Source organism: Phyllostomus hastatus, unplaced genomic scaffold (assembly GCF_019186645.2).
Source record: "Phyllostomus hastatus isolate PE091 unplaced genomic scaffold, TTU_PhHast_1.1 phas_scaffold_501, whole genome shotgun sequence".
NCBI lineage: Eukaryota > Metazoa > Chordata > Mammalia > Chiroptera > Phyllostomidae > Phyllostomus > Phyllostomus hastatus.
Genome location: NW_025334033.1, coordinates 52,984,842 through 53,009,311, shown reverse-complemented (window position 1 = coordinate 53,009,311; position 24,470 = coordinate 52,984,842). Strand labels below are relative to the sequence as shown.

The following is a 24,470-nucleotide window of genomic DNA, read 5'->3' as shown; positions in this document are numbered from 1 at the left end:
GCCCCTGCTGAGCCTCCTGGGAGTTGTAGTCTTGTTGCGTGACCCTCTGGATGAATACGGAAGGTCGCGTTAATAGTGAAGGAAACGACTTAGGCACCGTGCGCCGGCAATTCTGGGAGCTGTAGTTAATAAGCCCCGTGGCATGCCCGGACAGTACCTAACTCCAGAGAGGGAAGAAACTACAACTTCCAGCATGCCTTGCGGAGCCTGTCCAGCCACAGGTTCCCTCTGACCGCTGCGCCTCCCCGCGACTATCCCCTTCCGCCCTATTCTGTGCCGCACAGCCAGTCTAGAAGGGCTCGCCCAGCGGCGGAAGAGTCTGGCGCTTTCCTGATTGGGAGGGCTCGGTGTGGAAGAGGTGAGGGTGTCCCAAACCCCTTGGGCTGTGTGTTTGGCTGAATCCAGTCTCTTCGCACCCTGTTCCTTTCCACCCAATTCTTTAAGGCGTCCTTACACTCCCCCCACGGCCTGACTCCCTTCCGGTCCGAGCGACCCCTGGCAGGGAGACCAGAGTACGCTCAGGGTTGGAGCTGCGATTGAGCCCCGACGTCTGCTTTTAAACGAATATTTAGTATACCAAGGATCCACCGGGCTCTGACAACTGCGGTGGACCCAAGACTTCTTGGACGCTCGCCCGTAGTTTAACTCACATTCCCTGGTCTCAGTTCATACCCTCATCTATGTAGGACTGTTTTGGAAGAGGATAACTGAATCGGAATCTAACTTCTCAATAGCTGGTTTCTGGGATGTCCTGAGGCGGGGAAACGTGTTGGTTGTGGAGTTTTGGGTTTTTTGTGTTTTTTTTTTCTGTGCTTTCTGTGTTTCTTTTTCATGTTTCTTCTGTTCTTCCCTCGTGGGCTGTTGTTAAACAGGTGCTAATAAGGACAAGCCTCTGAAGTATTTTAAATCATGTTAAAACACCTGTCTCAGTCGTTCTTAAAATTGTACCTGGTTGCTTTATAACTTGCGGAGTTATTAAATCTGTATCTCTTGCCAAGTAAATCTTCGTCCTGATTTGGCAATACTCCGATTGTCGAGTATCCATCCAGAAATCCCTCTGGTGGATTATTGGGTTTGTCGGATAGAGCCTACGCCTATCTGTAGATGTTTACAGATGTTTATTTACTATAGTGAAGAGTGGCCTGCCCCAGTTTTCCCTGGAGTGCAAAATAGGACCATGCCAGTCAGTGGAAATGGCCCAGGAGGCCCTAAGCCAGGAGCGCAGGAGCAATCAGCAAGGCGGCCTGGACACCCAGTCCTCGTGTGCTCCGTTTCCTCCCTCAGGGAAGTGCCAGTGGAGTCTGCCAGTCCTCCCTTACAGTGTGCTTCTGAGGGGGACAAAAACGGTGCTCTATAAGTTGGCGCCGGTGGCAGAGACATTTATTTACAGTATATGCTCCGTGCGCACCTGCGGTGTTTGTGATGGCCGCTTAGGATTGTTGAATCAAATTGATTTCTTTTAATCTTTAGGATTACTTAAAATATTTTCTTTCTAATGTCTCCCAAGGTACCATAATTTATTAGTAATAAAAATTAATACTGAGCATTAATTTTGTGTCAGGCCTGTATTACCTGGTTTAGGCCTTGAAACAATCCTATATGGTAGGTTTCTATTGCTTATTTATTTATTTTTAATCCTCACCGGTGGATATGTTTATTGATGAGAGAGAGAGAAACATTGATTGGTTGCCTTCTGTGTGTGCCCTGACTGGGGATTGAACCTGCAACCTAGGTATATGCCCTTACCAGGAATGGAGCTTGCAGCCTTTGGGTGCATGGAATAGTGGTCCAATCAACTGAGCTCCTGGCCAGGGCACTAGGTTTCTATTATGAATGCCCATTTTACAGATGAGGAAACTGAAAGAGGAAGGTGTCAGTAAAATGCTAGGTACTTTGTGAGGTGCTTCCCGAGTCCTATTTATTCTTCACTGCAGCCCTGTGTAGGTAGGATGTCATGCTCTCCGAGACTTAGAAGTAAAATTTTTTACCCACTTTGCTCAGAATTGGAGAAACCAAGATTTGAACTCAAGGGTACCTGACTACAAAGCCTATACTTGTACCACTGCAAGGGATGAGTTCCTTGTCTGCTAGCTTTTTATTTGGTTTTGACTCCCTGGAATTAAGGCTGCAGAACAATTTTTAAGTTACATCTGGGTTCAGTAGAATGGGAAGGGATCAGGTAGTAGAAAATTTCCAACCATACCTTTGCCATCCCTACATTCCCTGGAAACAAACAGTCAGGAAGGGAAGTAGAATTTGTTAAGGACGATTAGAAGCCTCAACAGGACAGCCAAGATGAGTATTCATCAAACTTCTATTGAGAAAGGTGCTGCTGAGAAAGATGTTATTGAAATGAAAGGATAAGCAAATTGATCCTTGAGAATCTGACACTGTGGAGCCCTCGGAGTTATTTTTGGTGCTGTGAAGTTTTGGACCTAATTCTTGGATTAAACTGGTTTCTACACTAATCCAGTTGGCATTGATAACTTGGTTTGTAATTCTAGGGCAAATATTATTTTTTCAGACTGAAATCTAATTTTAGAGCAGTTATGAGAGGGATTTGTCGTCTTTTGACCAATTCTTTATATATTTGGTTGTTGTTTGTTTGTTTTGTTTTGTTTTGTTGGCCATACCCACATTTCCCAAGTTTGGGCAGATACTTGTTAATAAATTAATGAGGATTTAAAGATACAGACAGGGTTAAGTCTGCTTTTAATTGCTTTTATTCTTTCAGGCATCTCACAGGCAGACGTGAGAGTAAGACGTCCATCAGTTTTGTTCACTGCAGTGCTCCCAGAGCCTGGGAGAGCTCCTCAGACGTGGCGCTCAGGGGGTCTGTGTTGAACACAGGAATGCGGTTATGGTCAGTTTGTGTATGCTTTGACCTTGTGTATTCAGCAAAGTTGGCAATGCATTTTTAAAACACTTGCCTGCCTTGTGCTATTAACTCTCTGTGTGCCTATGCTGAATCCTCCAGTTCTGTTACAGGGTCCTTCAGGAGAGGAACTGTGTCTTGGCCTTTTTAAATATTCCTTATGACGCCTGAGAGAGTGCCTCGAACAAAGTAGGGGTTCTAGGAATGAAGGACAGCTTGTGGGTAATTCGAGGATCAAAAGTATGGTTCAATCAATTGGATACCAACTGATCTGATTTTACATGGCAAGTTCAGTGTTTGCTTTACCAGATTCTTTTACACAGCCCCTGATTACTGCAGGGAGTTTGTCGTCTGGGTGGGTGGGTGGGGAATCTCCCCTGGCAGGCCCTGGGAGAGGGACGTACATCGGTCTTCCTCTCACTCCAGATGAATCGAACAAAAGGTGATGAAGAGGAATATTGGAATAGCTCCAAGTTCAAGGCTTTCACCTTTGATGATGAAGATGATGAGCTCTCCCAGGTAGGTTTCTGTGAACAGTTGCCGAAGGTCTCACCCTCACCTTCAGAGGTCTGCAGTGCCTCTAAAATTCCTTCCCCTTGCATAGTTGGTGACCTGGCTTTGGGCCAGGTCTCCATTAGGCTCAGAAATGCTTCGAGTCAGATCTTTAGAAGAATGTTCATGAAGAAGAACCCTCAGCAAAGAACCAAAAGGACTGTAAAAACCAACTCTCTGTCTTTATATTCTTGAGATAATTTAGTTCTTTTTTTCCCCCCCCCTAAGAACCCAAAGTCTTTTATCATGGGATATAGTTTATTCTACTTGAAAGGTGGACTGGATTGAAAATTTTGTGTTTAGTGTGTCTGTCTTACAGATGGGGGAACATTCATTTTTGGAGAGGTGGGTAAACCCACTCAGGTTTACACTGCAAGGCATTGCCAGGGATATGGTTAGAACTCAAAAGTGGCTCTGAGCCCTCCCAACTCCTTTGCCACTGGCCTGCAGCGCTGGCTAAAAACCAATCTGTTTTCTCGGCAAATATCTAGCAGGCTAGACTTTCTATTACAGAAGGTGGAAGTATTGGCCATCTTCAAGTTCCAATTCCTCAGTCTTTTTGGTCTTCAAAGAGAAGGGTGGGAATTACTGATTGCCTGAATGTCCTGCCTTATGTCCCCTGCAGTTAAAGGAATCCAAGCGCGCAGTGAATAGCCTTCGAGACTTCGTGGATGACGACGATGATGATGACCTGGAGAGAGTCAGCTGGAGTGGGGAACCTGTGGGAAGTAAGTAGAAAAGGCCCTATGAGGGGGGTGGTATGCAGGGTTCTTGTCACTAATGAAGGATCCACTTGTTTGTCTCTTTGGTGCTTGTCAGGGAGGGGCGTGAGGTTACACTGCTTTCAGATGGACACGTCTGGAAATTGAACCCCAGGAGAAGGTCCCTGGGGAAAGACAGCAGGAGTTCCCACATGGCTAGGTCTGCTGTCCTAGAGCCAATACTTGGCTGGCGATTTTAGACTCATTTGGGTGCTTGTTAAAATTAGATTCCTAGGCTTCACTCCAGAGACTCTGATTCTGTAGGTGGTTGGAGTAGGGTGGAGGGCGCCTCAGTGTATAAGAAGCACTGCAGATACTTCCCTTTTTTTTTTTAAGATTTTATTTATTTTTAGAGAGAGGGTAGGGAAGGAGAAAGAGGGAGAGAAGCCCTGATATGTGACAGATACATCAATCACTTGCCTCTCACATACTCCCAACTGGGGACCTGGCCCACAATCCAGGCAGGTGCCCTGACTGGGAATTGAACCAGAGACCTTTTGGTTCATAGGCCAGTGCTCCGTCCCCTGAACCACACCAGCCAGGGCACAGATACTTCGAATATGCAGTCATATTTGAGAGCTGCTGGCTGAAGTGCTCATAACTGGTTGGCAGAACTGAATTCCTTGGCCACCAAGTCTTGCTGCCTAGCAGTTATATTACTTAATACCTTTGCAGAGTCTATCCGGTTTTTAAGAATATTTTTAAAGTTTTTTTTTAAATAGAGAATACTATCATGTAATTTAAAAATCAAAAAGTATTGCCCTGGCCAGTGTGACTCAGTTGATTGGAGCATTGTCCCATAAACCAAAAGGTAGCAGGTTTGATTCCTGATCAGGGCACATGCTTAGGTTGCAAGTTCAGTCCCAGGTCAGGGCATGTCCAAGAGGCAACCGATCAATGTTTCTCTCCCCCTCCCTTCCCCTCTCTCTCAGATCAGTAATCATGTCGTCAGGTGAGAATTAAAAAGTATTTAGTGATACAGTCAAAGGTTTCCCTGCCACACTATCACGCACCTACTTAGTTCTCAGTCCATGCCCTTCCAGCAAGTAACTGCTATTGTTTGCTTCCTGTGTATTCATCAAAAGATTATTTTGGCCCTGGTGGGAGCTCATTTGGTTAGAGCATCATCCTGATACATTAGGTTGTGGGTTCGATTCCTGGTCAGGGTACATACAAGAATCAACCAGTGAATGCATGAATAAGTGGAACAACAGATCGGTGATTCTCTTTCTCTCTTTCATTCTCTCTCTCCCTCTCCCTCAAAATCAATAAATAAAAATGTTAAACGATTCTTTTTGCATTTGGAAATATGTGTAGGAATATATATTCTTATCTCTTTTCTATACAAGTGATAGCATACATCATGCTCTGCTCTTTTACTTGATGATAAAGCTCAGGGATCTTTTCATATCAGTACCTAAAGGGCTTTCTTATTCTCTCTTTTTTAAAATCACAGAATGGTTTTACTATATATGGATTTACCATAATTTATTACGTCAGTTCACTATTGATGAACTGTAATTCTTTCCAATCTTGTATTATTTATTTTGCTACCAATAACCTTGTATTCTGCCCATATATGACTATATGAAAGATCAAGTCCTCAAGTGAAGTGATCGGCAGAGGGTATTTGCATCTGTTGGGTAGATCCTGCCAAATTGCCCTCTGTGAGGGTTGCACCAATCTGTACTCCCACCAGCAATGTCAGAGGGTTCTTCTGTTTCCCACAGCCACGCCAGCACTGGGTATTATTAACCTAGGGGTCCTTGCCAGTCTTGGAGGGGACCAGTGGTATCTCAGTGCACTTTTAATTTATGTAAGCATCTCATTAAGAGTGAAGTTGAACAGCTTTTCATGTGTTGAATAGCCACTTGAATTTCCCTTTTTGTGATCCATTTATTCATTTCCTTTGACCATTTTTCTGTTGACTAGACTGTTCGATTCTGTCCTTTTTCCCTGTCCTGATTTTTGGAGTCCATGTCGACCAAAGGACCAGGATGAAAAGCTTTTAGAATTTTTGGAATAGTTATTATTTAGGATTTATCTGGAAAAGAATGACTGATTTAGTTCTTACTATCTCACAGGTATCTCATGGTCCATCAAAGAGACTGCTGGTAATAGTGGGTCAAACCAGGAGGGGCGTGAACAGCTGAGGAGCCGAAACAGCTTCTCCTCCTATCCGCAGCTACCCAAACCTACTTCTACCTACTCCCTGAGCAGCCTTTTTAGAGGTAAAAAGTGATGGTTAAAGCCATAGGGAGTTCTTTTCCTTAAAAAAAAAACTGCTCAGGTTATAAATTTTATTTACTCTGGAAGAAGATTATTAAAGGAAAAAGAATTATCTTTGGAGCTGGCAGTTGGGGATCAAGAGTGGGAGAAGTGAGAGACATTCAGAGGGATTGTTCTGGGTTTCTAGAGCATGAACGAAATCGGCATTAACCCCATGACAGGTACTGAAGATATTTGCCTAGGTCAGAATTTCTCCCTACTCCTGTGTATTGCTGTTGAGAACCCTTGTGCACTGCTGGTGGGAATGTAGAATAGTATTGCCACTATAGGAGACAATATGGCAGTTCCTCAAAAAATTAAAAAATTAAACACAATAACCATTATGCTCCAGCAATCCACTTCTAGGTATATGCCCAAAAGAATTGAAAGCAGGAACTTGAACAGATATTTGCACACCAATGTTCATAGCAGTACTATTCATAATAGCAAAGGTAGAAATAACCCAAATATCCATTGACTAATGAATGGATAAGCAAAATGTACATGCACTGGAATGTTATTCTGCCAAAAAGGAACAAAATTCTGATACATACTACAACATGGATGAGCCTTGAGGACTTTGTGCTAAGTGAAATAAGCCAGAAAGGCTTCATACACAGAAAGATAGTGTATGACTCCACTTGTGTGGTATCTAGGATGGCCAGGTGCATAGAAACGGGAAGGAGAAGCATGGCCGCCAGAGGCAGGGGCGAGGGGGTGGGGAGTGTCGTCGGACGGTGAAGGGTTCTGGAGATGGGCGGTGGAGATGCTCGTACATGTGAATGTGCACAATGCCACCTAACTATGGGCATAAAATGGTTGAAATGGCAAATTTTATGTATATTTTGCCACAATTAAAACATTTTTAGTAGCATCTCAAATTTCTGAAATTGAATAAAAGCTTTCTTCAGCCTTCCGTTCCCACATGGCATAATAAGGTTTTATGCACGCTACATTTGTAACCAAATCTGATGGGTCTGACTTCCCTCGTGTGTTCTTCATCTTTAGGGAGGACAAGACTTGGAAGTTTCCAGTCCCTTTCTGATGGTAGGCATTGACCCCCTTTTCTTGGTTACTTTGGGAGACGTTACTGATCTGGGGTACAGTCTGGGGCGTCATGGAGAAGAGTGGTAATCAGGCGATTTGATAAGATTTCTTCTGAATCTATCATCATCATCACCAGAGAAATTTTCTGATTCTGAGTACAGAAGTAGATTGCAGTTACAGTGGAGAGGGGTGACTTCTGCAGACACTGGCTTTGGGGAGGAACCGAGGTCTACTTTGGGCCCTAAAAGGTACCTTGGGAACCTGTAAGTCAAGAAGGAAGCTGTTGAGGAAAGGAATGACAAGAAGATGATGTCCTTCTGAACCAGCTGCCTGTTCTCTTCTAGCTCTCTCGGACACTCCCGTCAAAAGCTACGCTCCAGAGCTGGGGAGACCCAGGGGGGAGTACAGGGTGAGTTATTTCTCATACTGGTTTGACCCTTTACACTGTTTAAAGTGCTTTGACATACGTTATCTTGCTTGACCTTCCTAACTTTTTGAGCATCTGTTATTTTAACCCCCTTTTATAGATTAAAAAATTGGATTTCTAAACATGAGGGCTTGCCTGGGGTCACTCAGCTAGTACGTGTGGTGCTTGAACGCAGAAGTGTTTGTTTTCTGTTTCAGTCCTTGCACACTTTCCTTCCACGTTACACTGCCTTTCGAAGGCTGTACTTGGGTACTTTTGATCATCAGTATGGTCTGGAAACTTGGAGAAGCTTATATTTGCATGAAGCACATAGAAAAGCAAATTGATTCATAAGGAAGAAACTGTACTGTAAGGTCCAGAAAAGGAAAATGTTGCCCTGGCTGGTGTGGCTCAGTGGACTGAGTGCTGGCCTGCGAACCGAAAGGTTGCTGGTTCAATCCCGTCAGGGCACATGCCTGGGTTTTGGGCCAGGTCCCCAGTTGGGGGCATGTGAGAGGCAGCCCATCAGTGTTTCTTTCACACATCACAACCCTGTTTTTCTCCTCCTTTTTCTTCTTTCCTTCTCCTCTCTTTAAAAATGAAGAAGTAAAATCTTTTTTAAAAAAATCCAGAAAAGGCACATGTTTTCCTTTTTCCTTACGCTGGCATAGCTATTAATTAGAGTCTCAGAAATGAGCTTGACTGCATCTCGGGGTTGGAATCCTGAGCCAATAGGCATAGCATTACTGATTTTGTCAATTGGTTCGTTCCCTCTTCATTCATCTCCTCTTGCTTGTATTGCCCATTCTAGCTCCTTCAGAAACTCAGAACAAGACTATTCCAGTTCATTTTTTCCCATCCATTCCCTCCCACAACATACTTCCCCTTTAGGGACTGAGGCAGTGAGTTTGAGGCGAGGAGCAGGCACACTGGTAGTTCTTGGGACTCACGTACTGCTAATGTTCCAGGACTACAGCAGCGACTGGAGCCCCAGTGACACGGTGCGACGCCTCCGCAAGGGCAAGGTAAGGCAGCTGGACAGAGGGGTCTTGTGGGACTTTTTGGGAAGCTGGCCCGCTTATTCCCACAGGGAAGATTTCTTGACCTCTCTCTTGAGTTCTGTTTGTTAAATGAAGTTATTTTCAGGAGGAAAATAAATTCACTAAGATAGAAAATCAGCTGCAAAATTTGAGATTCTCCAGAATTGAGTGTTACTTTGACAGACTAATGGGGAAAGGGTAATAGATGGGAGGGAACAGTACTTTTAAGAATGAGAGCAATCTTTTATGTTTAGGTCTGTTACCTGTTATGAGTTAACTTTTATATAGGGTGGGGCAAAAGTAGGTTTACAGTAGTGTGTATGCAAAACAGTTCATTCTTGTATTATTATTAATTACTGTATTATTTTCCATATGAACAACTATAAGTCTACTTTTGCCCTATTTATAGTGTGAGGTTAAGATTGGGGTTCATTGTTCTTTTCTCATGTACTTCCTTATTTTTTCTAGCTCTATTTTTCAAAAAGGCTGTCTTTTTTTCATTGACTTACCTTGGTACCTTTGTCAAAAATCAGTTGGCCATATGCATGTAGATCTGCTTCTGGACTCTGTTCTAGTTCATTGATTTATTTGTCTTTATGCCATCGACACACAGTCTAGGTAGTTGTAGCTTTATAGCAGATCTCGAAATCAGGTAATGGGAGTTCTTTAACTTTGTTCCTCAACTTTGTTCCTCTCTTTCAAAATCGTTTTGGCTATGGTAGGTCTTTTTCATTTCCATGTAGGTTTTAGTATCACTTGTCAATGTCTACAAAGGAGGTTTGGGATTTTGATTGAGATTGCATTGAATTTATAGATCAATTTTGGGAGAACTGACATCTTAATAACTAATGGGTCAAAATGGATCACAGACCTAAATAAAAGTAAATACTAAAACCATAAAACTTCTAGAAAAAAATGTAGGCAAAAATCTTTATTATTACCCAGGACACACACACACACACACACACACACACAACAAGAAGAAGAAGAAAAAGAAAAGAAAAAAGTGATTAAATGGATTTCATCAAAATTAAAAACTTTTGATCTTTGCACTGTTAAAAACATGGAAAGATCACCAGAACTGAGAGACAATATTTGTAAAATATATACATTATAAATGATTTTCATCCAAAATATATAAAGAATAATGAATTATTTTTAGTAATAAGAAGATAAACAATCCAATAAAAAACTGGCACAAGAGACCTGGTAGATGTGGAGCTTTGTTGGTTGGAGCTTTGTCCCATAGCCAGAGAGTTGTGGGTTTGATTCTGCCCCAGTTGGGGCAGATACCTAGGTTATAGGTTTGATTCCGACTCTGGGTATGTATGATCCCAGGTCCAGTGCTTAGGGGGGTGGAGGAGGCAGCCCATAGATGCTTTTCTCTCTCTCTTTTCTTTTTTCCTTCCTCTCTCTCTGAAGGCAATGAAAGGGTGTCCACGGGTGAGGATAAAAAAATTGGCACAAGATTTGACCATTTGTATCACAAAAATACACATGAATGGCCAATAAGCAATTGAAAAGATGCTGAACATTATTAGTTATCAAGAAAATTTGAATTAGCCCTGGCTGGTGTGGCTCAGTGGATTGAATGCAGGCTTCCAAACCAAAAAGCCTCTGATTCAATTCCCAGTCAGGGCACATGCCAGGGTTGCAGGCCATGTCCCCAGTAGGGGGTGCATGAGAAGCAACCACACGTTGATGTTTCTTCTCTTTCTCCCTCCCTTCCCCTCTCTAAAAATAAATAAAATCTTTAAAAATATATGAATTAAAACTATGAGATACCACTATGTAGTTACTAGGATAGCTAAACTTAAATGTACTGATAGGATGGGGAGGAACTGGAACTCTTGTATACTGCCAGCAGGAAGGTAGATGGTAAAAGTACTTTGTAAAATAGTCTGACAATTTATTACAAAGTTAATCATATACTTAATTTCATTCCTGGACATTTAAAATTCAAGATAAATGAAAACATGTCTGTATAAATACTTGTGCACAAATGCTTATAGCAGCTTTATTCTTAATATCTCCAGAGTGAAAATTCAAATGTCCATCAGCAGCTAAATGGATAAATAAATGGTGGTGTGTCCACACAATGTAAAAATACTTACCAATAAGTAGGAGCAAACTACTCATACTCATCACAGCACAAGGATATTGAGTGAAAGAAGACAGATATGAAAGAGTACACCATTGTATGATTCTATTTTTCTGATATTCTAGAAAAGGCAAAACTTTAATGACTAAAAACAGATGAGCGTTTGCCAGGGCTGGGGATGGGAGAGGGTGTTGACATCAAAGTGGGCAAGGGAACTTGCTGGGGTGATGGAAGTGCTCTGTGCCTTGATTGTGGTGGTGGTTACATGGAATTATGTACTTGTCAAAACTCACTGAACTATGCACTGGAACACTTCATTGTGTGTAGATTCTATCTGGTTAAAAGAGAAGAGGTACTCTCTACCTGTTGACTTTGGCAGGACTTCGGCAGGACATGACATCTTCTAGGGCATGAGCCTGACTGGAGAGGGTGTGGTGGGAGCCTGCTCTCTCACCGTGTGCTGGGGACCGTAGTGTTAAAGTAGAGTGGCTTTCCTTGGGCACATTTCTGTTCATTCTTGCCTGTTCTTAGCATCCCGTGACAAAGGAATGTTGCAAACATCTTCTTCCTTGCACACTAATTCTGTTTGTATTCTGCCAGGTCTGCTCATTAGAAAGATTCCGCTCCTTACAGGACAAGCTACAGCTCCTGGAAGAAGCAGTAAGCATGCATGATGGAAACGTCATTACTGCAGTGAGTTGTGGGTTTGTTTGTTTAATTGTTGTTGTCATTAGTTTCTGAAAATCCGGTCACAATAGACTTTAACATTGTTTTTTAAATTTTTAAAAGATTTATTTATTCATTTATAGACAGAGGGGAAGGGAGGTAGAAAGAGAGGGAGAGAAACATCAGTGTGTGGTTGCCTCTCACACACCCACAACTGGGGACCTGGCCCACAGCTCAGGCATGTGCCCTGACTGGGCATCAAACCAGCAACCCTTTGGTTCACAGGCTGGTGTTCAATCCACTGAGCCACCAGCCAGGGCAGACTTTAACATTTTCATTTAAAGGTCAAGTAAGGATCCTGGATTTCCTTTTGATGTGCAGGAGTCTAAGTAATATGTGCTTTAGGTCTCAGCTGGCAGGACACACACTGTGTGCAACTCTTGATTGTAACTAAGAAGCAGTAGATTGGCTACTATAATCTGAGGCAAGAGAGATGTGAGTGTGGGGAGGTAACTCTTGCCAGTATGGGCACGGGCATGTGGCCTCCCAAGGCACAGCTCAGTTTCAGATGTCCACCACCGGTCCCTCCACCACATAGAGCTGTTTCCTGGACCTGCTGACTTCATGCCTAGATATCAGGTGCTCAGGGCAGGGCTTTGTGTTGGTGAGGTTGCATAGGGTAATTCATTCTTTGTTCTCTTTTCTTCCAGGTTTTGATATTCCTGAAGAGGACATTGAGCAAAGGTGAGCCTGGTTTGATGGAAATCTTCAGTCAGCAAGACGTGTGCTATGTTTGGGGGAAAGAGTCATTGTGGCTTTTACACCAGAATTCACCAGCATCGGGTCTGCTTCAGAGGTGGCAGGGCTGGCGTGAGACCTCAGAGTACACATCGCATCCCCGAGGGCAGTTGTCATCCATCAGTGGGATGACTGCCTAAACTACTAACTACAAAGCCCCCTCTATTCACTGGACACACAGATGGCTCTGCCGGTTTGAGTCGGTCACAGTTGAGGCTCGGTGCCGTAAGTCTGCATTGGTGAGAACCGCAAGCTGACGCAACGGCTGAGAGTTGTCCTGAGCCATGCAGTGTATGATGGTACATTGAGCCATGGGCAGGAATGCCATACAAAACCATTCCCAGCCTCTAATCAACTTTGAGGAATTAATGTTCGGAATGTGTGACTAGGGAGATCAGCTTCACACTCGAGTAATAGGCTTTAGTCTTTGTCCACCTGACTTCTTCCTGCCTATCACAGAGATCCTCTTCCGGGAGCTGGAGGTGCGGCAGGTCGCCCTGAGACATCTCATTCACTTCCTTAAGGAAATAGGGGATCAAAAGCTGCTTTTAGATCTCTTCCGGTAAGCCCTGATCACCGGGTCCATAAAGCATGTTAAGTGCTTTGTTAAAGCACTCTGGGGGATGCAGAGAGAAAACACACTGTCTCTTGTTTGTGGAAATGCTTGTTAGACAAGATTTTGAAATGTGATGGGATAACTAGTAATGCACCACAGGCAATGGTAAGGTGACAGTGCAGCAGGTGGTTCAGAACCAGGCTCTGGAGTCACACACACCTGCATTGAATACTGGCTCCACCGTTAATTTATAGAGTGGCCTTGAGCAAGTTACCCAACCTTTCCAAGTATCAGTGCTCCCATCTGTAAAATGGAGGTGATGAAGCCTTCCCCACAGGGTCATTATGAAGACGAAAAGAGTTAGTGTTCTGTAAAGCACTTAGCATAATGCCTAGTATTAATATTTATTAAACATTTTTAAAATAGAAAATTTAGAATGAAGGTATCTTTTATTACTTGGTCCCCAGTGATGGTAGTGAGAAGTACAGTGGAAAAGCAGAAGCAGCAAATGTAATTTGCAATTAAGAGTTGGGCCTGAGACTAGGTAGGATTCTGATTGGTGGAGAGGTAAGAGGTAGGCATATCTGTTGTGGGTTGGGGAGTGGGGCATTTTCTATCTTGTTTTCCTCTCCTTCCAGTTAGTCGGGGCTACTTCCTGCCTTTAGATTAAAATGTATGTATATTATGTTCTTTCTTCAGTGTCAGAGAAGGGGTTGGAACCTCTGTTGAGGCTGACATGTGGCCTAGGGTAACTCCAGTTACCAGTGACTCCAGCACAGTGATGAGCTGCCCCAGAGACTAAGGTGGGGAAAGCAGGACATCTGGTTAGGGTCAAGATTACAGGTGGTTAGTCATGAATTTTCAGAAGACACAGTTATTGAGGCAGGCTGTTCTCTCCCTCCTTCCCAATCAGTAAGGCTTTATGAAGCATCACCTCCCGCCAAAGCAGCGAGTTAATTGTAGTGGACCATTGAGAGGAAAAAGGGATCGGAACGTGAAAGTCCTTGTTCTTCAAGGCCATACCACCTTTGGGGAGAAACAGAACACATTTTACACTGTACATGAAAACAAGACAACAATATAGAAAATCTGTTCAAGAGTGTATTGACAGAAGAAGATTGCTTTAATCTTTCTTAAAAAATCTATAATGTTACTGTGGGCTAAGGTTTGGTAGAGTCTGAGCCTTCCCATCGGGCCTTACAGAGTTATTTGCACCCTGCAGTGCCTCCTTGTCCCTGCTTCTTGCTTAGCTGGGAAGGTCGGGAACAATGTTGGCTGATCCACCATGTGTTTTCAAAGGGTTGCTGGTGGCAGAAAGTTAAAGAAGGGAAGGGCTTACCTTGTGAATGGAGGCAGTTGAGTTTGAATTGTGTTTCCCCTAGAGCAGTCATCCTGTTTTGTGAGGTTACACCGCCACCCGTCACTAGATAAAAATGCCCTGCTCCCTTCTGCTTCTCCCCAGGTTCCTAGATAGAACAGAAGAGCTTGCGGTAAGTGTGGCCTTTATTTCAGTTGGGGGCCTGTGTAACAGAACTCTAAGCTAACACCTGGTCTCCAGGATCCCAGGTTCATGACTGAACCTGTTTCTTTTCTGTTGACATTGATTATATCCAGAAAAGAGAGACATCTGGGAATCCTGATGATGTACTGTTTTATTGTTTTTAATACGTTCTGTTGATTTGGCTGTAAATAAGCTTTTTTTTTTTAAATAAATGAATGAGAACTGGCCTCATCAATGTGTAATTTGTTTTTTGTTGTTGTTTGCAATTGTTTTTAACTCCTGGTTTGTAGGAGCTTTTGGGTTTTGGCTTTTGGCTGTTAATACTAAAGCAAATGTGAAAGCTGAGAGTGATGAGAAACCGGGTAGAGGTCGAGAAGGAAGACAGGCCACGCTGGTAGTCCCCCCAGTGCACATTTTGGCTCAGAGCTCAGCGAACAAGCATTAAAATAGATTTTTGACAGATTTTCATCATCGTAGAATGAACACCTGGAATATGAGACTAAGTCTGAACTTTTATCAAAAATGTAATTGTAGTATTAAAGCCTCAGTGGTCCATTTTTAAACGTTAGACAAAATGCGGGGGTGAGAACTTCCCAGCGCCAGCAGCGGCAGGGCCGTTCCCGTGGCCGCGTAGCCGCTGCAGCTGTAGCGCACGTGTGGTGACGTCCGTGCTCGCGTCCAGCTGGTGCAGCTAATGATGTGGTTAAACCTGTGTGTGCAATGGGGTATAATTCAGGAAAGTGTTTTCTAGTAATATTTGCTAAAAGGAACGTGTGCTTAATATTTAAGGCAGGGTAAAATCTCAAAAATGCTTTCTCTTAATCTACTCCAAATGATTGGCAGTCTGTAGTCATCATTTTAAAAAGCCTTTGTGTCCATTTCTACTTTATAGGTTTGAAACTATAAGGAATTGTTTTCATACATCATTCTTAAAAAGTGTGTTGTTTTGAATTTTGATTAGTAAAAATAAATGTACTTTGGGTAACTCATTTCCACCTAAAACTTTCTTGTTTGTTGCATGTTCTCTGTGATGTTTGAATTGAAGACGATTTAGCATGCATGTTGCTGTATATAAATTTGGAATTTTCTAACCTTGTACATTCCGCAAGTGGCAAAGCTGATAGTCTGCTTTTAATTTATCCTCACAGAATATGAAGATTTCCCAAGTAGGACTTTTTTTGAAAGACTTAAGACCAAAAATTCATAGCTCTTAAAGGTCACTGTTTTGAATATTACAAATGACTATATAACAGATACTTTACAAAGACCAGATTATAATATTAAATAATATAATATTAATATAATATTAAAACAGAATAATCTCTTATTCTGGTTTACATCATCATTTACATTCTTATAAAATCTGTTTGCTGTAAGTGGATATGCTGTCCTCCTAAAGCCAATTCATTCTCTCTCTTTTTTTAAGATTTTACTTGTTTATTTTGAGAGAGTGGGAACGGAAAGGGAAAGAGAGGGAGAGAAACATCGATGTGCAATAGAAACGTAGATCAGTTGCGCTCGCACACCCCCAACCGGGGATCCAGCGGGCAGCCCACGCACGCGCCCTGACTGGGAATCAAACCAGCGGCCTTTCAGTTCGCAGGCTTGTGCTCAGTCCGCTGAGCCTCTCCAGCCATGGCTCATTCTCTTAATATTCATATTAACTGACAGTCTGTTAATTTTTTCATTACTAGAAGTTTCTAATAACCTTATATAAAATTACAACTTTCACAGTCATCCTTAATTATTGTGTCATATAAACTTGAATTCAATTTTTAGAATTTCAAAATAGAAAGCATGAAAGATTTTCTTTCAGAGTTCCACTTAAAACCTATAGTATTGAATTGACTATTTAGCTGTCAACAGTGAATCAGAAGGACTTGCCCTATTTGAGATGGTACCACCATTGATCATGTACAAGGTCAAGGATGCCAAAAATAACATTGAAGTAGGCATTTAGCCCTTCAGTTTTTCAAAGGCTAAAGCTGAAGCAAAAGCTGGTTTTGGTTAAATACTGAAGCTAAAGCCAATCTCCAGAGTAAAACTAAGTGCTCCATCTACTTAATGCTTTGTTATACGTCAGCTCCGTTCATAGAACTTCCTGTGGTGATGGGAGTAATTCGTGTCCGTGCCATCCGATGTGGGAGCCACTAATCACATGTACACTGTTCACTAATCACACTAAAAAAGTGACTACTGCAACTGAGAACCTGAATTTCTTTTTAATTACTTTAAATTTACATGTAAACAACCCAGCATGGCTGGTGGCTACCATATTACACATTGCAATTTATTAGATAAACCAAAGAGTGATTGAAAATCACTCTTTGGCTCCCCACCCCCATCCCTACATCCAGTCCTTACCAGGAAAGAATCCCTGATAATGAAACATTGGGTTTTGAAGCATGGGAAAAGTGTACTTATGGAGCCACCTCTTCATTCTAAGGAGATGAAATAGTTCAAAGCCTTTCTGTGTCTCTTTTGAAAATTTTTAGCTGTCCCATTATCGAGAGCACTTGAACATTCAAGACCCTGAGAAACGAAAAGAATTCCTGAAGACCTGCATTGGGTAAGTGTGTAGGAGAAATGTTTTTAAGTACAAATACTCTCATGTGGAGGAGTGAAGAGACTAAAAGGGTAGAATGGATGGATGGTTGAAGGGAGAGGCTCATACAATGGATCATACATACAAGCATCATTAAAAATTGTCTTACTTAGTGGTTCGAAATGCTAGTCCCCAATAGAATTTTAATTGATTGATGGTACATTAAGAAAAATAAAGACAATGCTGAGAATTTTTTAAGCCAAATTTTTGTAACTGAAAGGCTGTCTTTTATTCTGTGATTTTTTTCCTCTCCCCTCTCTCCCCTCCCTAGTAAAATTAGTCGTAATTCTTTTTTATGACCATACATATTAAAATAAAAACTGGGCCACATAGTATTTTCAGTGTTACTGATCCTTGAAACCCCGAAGCCTGGGAACCACTGATTTAGTACAGGCTTTGACCCAGAATGTAAGTCCCTGTAGAAACCTGCCCCACACATTACAGTTCCGCTGATTGGACTCTCACTGCTCTTGGGAGTAGCTCATTTTACTGTTGGACAACCTTCATGGCGGTGGCTCGTCTTACTCATTAGCTAAGTGACTCACTCACCAAACATTACAGCTCTCACAGTGAGAAGATTCTAATTCGTTCCTCAACAAAATCACTAATGGCTATATTTTGTCAGCTTTCGGGATCCCTCTTCAGTTGGAAAAACTGCAAATACAGAATTCTATCCAAAGGTCTACTCTATATTCTCCATCCTCTCTCTGCCTTTTATTGATGCTCCTAAGGTGAATTGAGATCAGATTTATGAAGCCCCATGAGCCTCACATGCTTGCAGTAGGGACTTGGTTTAATTAGGTTTGTTCCTGTTTGAGTAGAGGAAGGGGTACTAACCTTCTGGCCCTCTGCCAGTTTGCCATTTTCAGCAGAAGATTCTGCACACATACAAGACCATTACACACTCCTGGAACGTCAGATCATTATTGAGGTTAGACTCCTCGTATCTGTGTTTTCTGCCTCAGTGCCAAAGCTGAGGGCCATTCAGCATCGCAGAGACATCTGTGCTCTGCCCGTATATATCATTTCCTGCTACAGTCTCTAAGCCTTTCATTCTCTCCCTCTCTGTGGTAGCTCTCTTCCCTCCATTGCTCTCAGCATCCTTTTTCTTCTCACCTGCTATTAACCTGGAAGTATCTCTTTGTCATCCCAGAATTCCCATTTCACTGCTACTTCTTTGGTCTTCCTCCGTCCAACCTGGGTCTGTCACCATTTTAAACTCCCCTGGGCTTTTAAACTCCCCTGGGTTATCCTGGGCAATTCCCCCCTCCCCCCCCCCGCTCCCCCTTGCATCTTTCCCCGGGCAGAAGACAACAACTATGGTAGTATCCAAAGTTTCCCTCCTGCTTCTACTGCATGGGCATTGTCCTTTGTTTCCCTTGGCTCACTCCACCGCAGGCAAATGACCGCCATCTAGAGTTAGCAGGACAGACCGAGATCTTCCGGAAGCACCCCTGCAAAGCCTCCATCCTCAACATGCCACTAGTGACGACACTTTTCTACTCCTGCTTCTACCACTACTCGGAGGCTGAGGTACGGGCACCCCGTGACAGACCCCGGGCCCTCACTGCACAGAGGAGCCGAGTTCAAAGTCAGTTTTGATGTACTCTGTTAACAGTGGGTGTGCCCAGTTCTCGGAAATCCGCCCGGAGGCTCTCCTGGCCCTCCGCAGGGGTGAGCCCAGAGGGGAGGGAGGCCCGTAAGGGCTCGTGCGGCTCCCTGTGTGCGGGCATCAGCACAGCACACTGTCTCACCGGCGCTGCCCCCAGGGCCGGCTCTGTCCCGAGGTCCGTAAATGCAGGTGGGCTGGCGAACACAGTGTGCAGGCGAGCAGCAGGGTGTCAGGTGGCTGTGCAGATTGGGGCCCTTTTTTAAAAATGTAATGCTCACAAGTGGACATTTGGATTAGTATAAAATTGGGGGAAGCACCATACTAGTTAACCCAGTCTTGTTAGGCTGGGTTGTGGTGATATCCATATCCAGTTAGACCTGATGGAGCTTTTCTCCTAAAAGAATTTCTGGGTTTAAATAGTTATGGAGTAAAATGTAGACAGTCCAGTGAGTACAAAAGAAAATGGGAGGTTGGCTGGTATTTGGGAAAGTCGGTGACACTAAAATCCCTTCTCCACTTTCAACTCAGGGGACATTCAGCAGTCCGGTCAACCTGAAGAAGACATTTAAGGTAGATGTAAACTGGTCAGTGCTTGGATAAAAGTAGTATTGGGGTGCCAGGTGGAGTGGATGTTGCTTTGTAACCCTGCATAGTAAGTCCCTTCAAGTTCAGGGTAAAAGGTAGAAAGGAATGTGTTTGTGGGAAGTGAGCTAAGGCTTTCACTGAAGGGCCAGCTGCAGTGCTGGGGCTTGGGAATGAAGGGTTGGTGACGACCTGAGAGATTGATGGACTTTTAAGGGGCAGAATCAACACTGTGGTACATTTTTGCCTACCTTTTCCAGGATTCTCAAGTACCGCCCCTGGTGCATTTGTGCTTCCCTTTAAATCCCCCTGGTGTCTGCTCTCTAGATCCCAGATAAACAGTATGTGCTGACTGCCTTGGCTGCTCGCGCCAAGCTCCGGGCCTGGCACGACGTGGATGCCCTCTTCACCACAAAGGTGGGTGCCTCGAGCGGCTCCGGGCGGCCGACACGCCAGACAGACCGTCTGCTTGTATCCCAGGCCTCGGGGCAGTCTCGCTCTCTGGTGACTGGCTTACATTTTTCCTCTACCTTTTTATTTTACAAAATGTCACGCCTAAGCAAAAGTTGAAAGAATAGTGTAATGAACACTAATAGTCTTTATCTGCTGCACTAATTTATTAATGTTTTTGCTGTATTTGCATTCCATTCTCTTTTTCTATGTGTATAGAACCAAAGGGTCACTGGTTCGATTCCCGGTTTAGGGCACATGCCTTTTCTATGTGTATAGAAAAAGAGGAAAAAAATATGTTTTCTTGTGTGTTTTTTTTAAGATTTTATTTATTTATTTTAGAGAGACAGGAAGGGAGGGAGAGAGATATTAATGTGTGAGAGAAACATTTATCTGTTGCCTCTCATGTGCCCCCAACCAGTGACCTTTCGGTCTGCAGGCCGGTGCTCAACCCACTGAGCCACAGCAGCCAGGGCCGCTTTTTCCTTTTGCTGAACCACTTGAAAGTAAGTTTTAGACATTATGACACTTATCCCTTAAATGCTTAAGCATTTTCCTCCTTTGTAGCCACCCACGAGAGATTTAACATTAGTGTAATACTGTTACCATATGTATAGTCTGTATTTAACTGAGCTATTGAGAGCTGTTTTTGTTTGTTCCCCATCAGGATCCAGCCAGGCATCTGGTGTTGCATTTGGTTGTCCTGTCTATACTGGCTGACATTTTAAATATTGACTTTTTTCGTTATGGGTTTGAGAATTTTCTTTTTTTCCCCTTTGTTAGTTATTCAGTTAGCTACATTAACCCCCAAAGCAACACATGCCTGTGTCCAAATCGAACACTGTGGGAGAGTATAAAGAATAAAGAGGGAAGTTTCTCTGGGGCTGTCTGCCTGCCCCTCTCTCACGCCCTTCCTCGAGGCAAATACCGTTAACAGGTTGATGGGCACTTTCAGCTCTTTCCCCGTGACTTTACAAAGGAACATCTTTATGTAAATGTAAAGATGTAAAGGGCAGGATTTTTCTACCCAGGTAAGTTCAGACTCCAAGTTGTTAAGTCAATCGCTTATCTCGCTTAGCTGTATTTCACAGACTTTTCTGCATTAGTGCCTATAAATCTAAGAACTTATTTCATATGACTCTTTTCTACCCTGTCAAGTTTCTTGACTTTTCTGAAAAACTCATCTCTGTTTCGCTCAGAGAGTGTTGAGTTCATGCCTGGCTTAGTTACTATTGCCACCTTCCCTTTTCAGAACTGGCTGGGCTACACCAAGAAGAGAGCACCCATTGGCTTCCATCGGGTTGTGGAAATTCTGCACAAGAACAACGCCCCCGTCCAGGTAAGGGCTCTGGAAAAGAACTGGGGGCAGGGTCCTCTAGGATACCTAACCTGCAGCCTTTTACTGGTCAGTGATAGGACACCTGATCTGTTCTCTCCTTCCAGGAAAGGCAACACAGTAACTGTAGTCAGAGTTGAGAGAGAAAAGTCCAGGGAGCCCTGGCTGGTGTGGCTCTATGGATTGAGTGCTGGTCTGCGAACCAAAGGGTCACCAGTTCGATTCCCAGTTTAGGGCACATGCCTGGGTTGCAGGCCAGGTCCCCAGTTAGGGGCTCGCAAGAGGCATCCACACATTGATGTTTCCCTCCCTCCCTTCCCCTCTCTAAAGATAAAATACATACATACATACATACAATCTTAAAAAAGAAAAGGCCAGGGAGAGAAGTTCTCTGCCTTTTAGAAGTACTCTGAGAAGCACCTACAGTGTTAAGCCCACGTGGAGTACTGCTGCACTGCTGAAATGATACAAAAGGAGAGCTCACTGAAAAGGGACATCCGGGAGCAGTGGGCGCAGTGCTGGATCAGGCCTGGAGCATGCGTGTTGCTGGCCTGGGGATCCAGTTCTCGGCTGTGGAAGAGCGTGCTTTGCCCTTCTTTCTTGGGGGCGCATGGGAATGCTACATGGGGTCCACCTCATTTCCCACTGCAGCACTGCTCATGTGGTGGGTGATGGGACTTGTAGATGTCAGATTTCAGGTGAACTCTTTTTGCCTTCTTTGGGATTTGTTTCTACTTTTCAGCGTTCTGTGTTTAATGGGTCTGGGAATCACTAATCAGAAGTACCTCTTCCCACAGATACTACAGGAGTATGTCAACCTTGTGGAAGATGTGGACACAAAGTTGAACTTAGCTATCAAGTTCAAGTGCCATGATGTCGTCATTGATGTGAGTTCCCCAGAAATATGAACCCTGTACTCATCCTCAGGGGAGAGTCGGGTATTATGATATTCTCTGTCCTGAACCATAAAGTACTGCCATCAATTTGGACTTACTGGACAAAATGATCTGGCAAGAGTTAGCATGGAGGCCAGCGCTCCTGTGTGATTTCCCAGCCCTCTGACTGGTGTTTCTGTGCTCTTCTAAATGTTGCGCTCGGAGAACTCATAGAGCTGAATCGAGCCGTGCAAGCTCTGTAGACTCACTCCGGCAGGAAGTGCTGTGGGGCTTGACCCTGCTGTCATCCCAGCCTCTCCTTGAGCCTTGGCTTGAAGGAGGAATAACAAGAAGAGAAAGAAGAGAAGGCTGATTGGGGGTCTTCTTGTTTGTCTGTTTTGGTGTACAGACTTGCCGGGACCTGAAGGATCGTCACCAGTTGCTGGCATACAGGAGTAAGGTGGATAAAGGGTCTGCAGAGGAGGAGAAGATAGATGCCGCTCTCAGCAGCTCGGTGAGCCGCCACAGCCCCCCTCCGGCAGTCTCAGGAGACAGGCAGCTCACAGAGTCGTGTCCAGGGTGCATGAGGGTCGTCTGGGGACCTCTGGTGAGACCTAACTGTGATGAGAGCATCACAGTTAAGTCTAACAGATAGGAGGCACTAACTTCTGGCAGGATAGAAATGAATGTTACAGATTCACAATATCCTGAGAATGAAGGTAGCCCGCCTGTTGGAAGTAAGAAGAGGGTACATTGGATTTGAGCTCTTTGGGGAACACAGCCTACCTGTTTCCCATAGCACGAAATTGCTGACCTCTCTGTTAATGTTAACCTTAGTTCCCGGTTAGATACTTTGGGACCCACCTGGGGTCATTGCAAGCTAGTGACTCTTGATCCTGAGGAGGGCAGGACCAGAATAAATGCCCAAACTCAGGCTTGTAAGACACAGATTTGGTATCTAATTTGTATCTGAATAAATGAACTCTGCCACATACAACATTTTTCAAAATTCCTCCCCCTTCCATTCTTCTCTTTTCCATGTACTATGTAGCTGTGAGTCTTACTTTATTGCATTCCCACTACCTCTCTGTTGGAATCAGTGCAAAATGATCATTGTTTCTTCTTGCCACAGCAAATTCGATGGAAGAATTAAGTGGCATCAGCTACCCTGAAACCTGCATCGTGTCTTCCTTTTCTGCCCGTGAGAGTAGAGCGCACTTTTCTTTAGGAGAGTTAAAGCATCACGTTGCTTGGGCCCTTCATCAACAGGCCGCACCTGCTACTCTTGGGACGGAAACCAGCACCTGGGCACAGAGAGCCTCCGACTGATCTCTGTCCAGGGTCTATCATCTCAGAGCCAAGATCTAAAGCTTCGACTCATGAGAAAGATTCTCTCCACCTGGTGCTCATGTGAAGGTGGGAGTCACTTCTAGACTGGGCCCGCGGTGGGCAAGATCCCTCTCGGTCTGAGAAAAGTGACTGCTCTGCCAGAGAAGTCTAGACCAAGAGATGCAGGTGTCATAGGCTGACCACTCAGTTCCTCTCAGCTGATTATGGCCCGGACTTGATGCTGGACATTGGCAGTTCTGCTGTGAGTGATGTCAGAACAGAACCAAAATGGCTTTCTCCTGGGGGCCTCAGGAAGGGGTGCCAGTGTTGCCAGGACCTGCTGGAGGCGCCCCCACACCAGACTGTACGACTGTACGGAGCCTTCCACAATGACAGATGGCCTGGGTGTTATTTCTCAGTCCAGTGTCCCCCTGCTGCCCCAGTCTAGCCTCTGTCAAAAACTGCAGGCTGATGGCCTTGTGTGGGTGAAGCGAACAGCCCCATTGTCTTCTCCTCTACTTCTCCCACCCCAGACCGTGAACTTGCAGAAGCTTAGATTCAGCAGTACTGGAGCTCTCCATTTATGCACAGATCTCATTATTTCACTAGGAGATTACAGAAGTTTCACCAGGGCTAAACTCAGCAGCATTGCCGACGGTTAGGATTTTAAGATGGAGGCTTTAGTTTCACACTTGGTTTTTAAGAAGATGTTCTATAATGCAAGATTCCTGCCCTGTACCAACATTAGCCTCTCCTCTGTGACTGAACTGGGTTTCCCTAGACATGCCGAGACTCCCAATAAAGTTGTTTCTTCCTTGGTGCCTTCTTTTTCCCTCCGGTTGTTTTCTGCAAAACAAATAAATAATTGCCTGGTCTTTTGGGACCACTACAAATCTGTGTCGGTGACTACATTCAGCAGCCTGTCAACACACGTTAGGTTATGGGGCAATGGTGCTAAGAGGAAGCAGGGCCGTGTGGTTCATAGAAAGAGCCCAGAGCTGGGAGACAGAAGACCCGGCCTCTTGTCTCAGCTCCAGCACTGACAAGCTGGGTGATGGTGGGAGGGTCTCGTTCTCTGGACTCTGTCTTAATGTGGATAGGAGGGCACGG

At 44.1% G+C, this 24,470-nt stretch overlaps 1 protein-coding gene across 6 annotated transcripts; it reads left to right on the top strand.

Annotated features, from left to right (window-relative positions):
• The first annotated feature begins 228 nt into the window (after positions 1–228).
• VIPAS39 (VPS33B interacting protein, apical-basolateral polarity regulator, spe-39 homolog) lies at positions 229–24,253 on the top strand. 6 transcript variants are annotated; one of them, XM_045823545.1, is made up of 22 exons: positions 278–358; positions 2,735–2,863; positions 2,989–3,159; positions 3,302–3,394; positions 4,053–4,155; positions 6,273–6,419; positions 7,465–7,503; positions 7,848–7,912; positions 8,878–8,934; positions 11,651–11,743; positions 12,427–12,460; positions 12,974–13,076; positions 14,533–14,560; positions 17,067–17,140; positions 18,032–18,107; positions 18,575–18,709; positions 19,317–19,358; positions 19,698–19,787; positions 21,073–21,159; positions 21,954–22,043; positions 22,441–22,545; positions 23,164–24,253. In XM_045823545.1, exons 3-22 carry the CDS (start codon positions 3,157–3,159, stop codon positions 23,182–23,184), a joined length of 1,485 nt encoding a protein of 494 aa, XP_045679501.1. In that variant the 5' UTR covers positions 278–358; positions 2,735–2,863; positions 2,989–3,156; the 3' UTR covers positions 23,185–24,253. The 6 variants fall into 6 exon arrangements, with proteins under 6 accessions (XP_045679502.1, XP_045679501.1, XP_045679503.1 ...); XM_045823547.1 differs by lacking the exon at positions 2,989–3,159 and having other exon boundaries at positions 2,735–2,757; XM_045823548.1 differs by lacking the exon at positions 2,989–3,159 and having other exon boundaries at positions 2,735–2,833.
• The last annotated feature ends 217 nt before the right edge of the window (positions 24,254–24,470 follow it).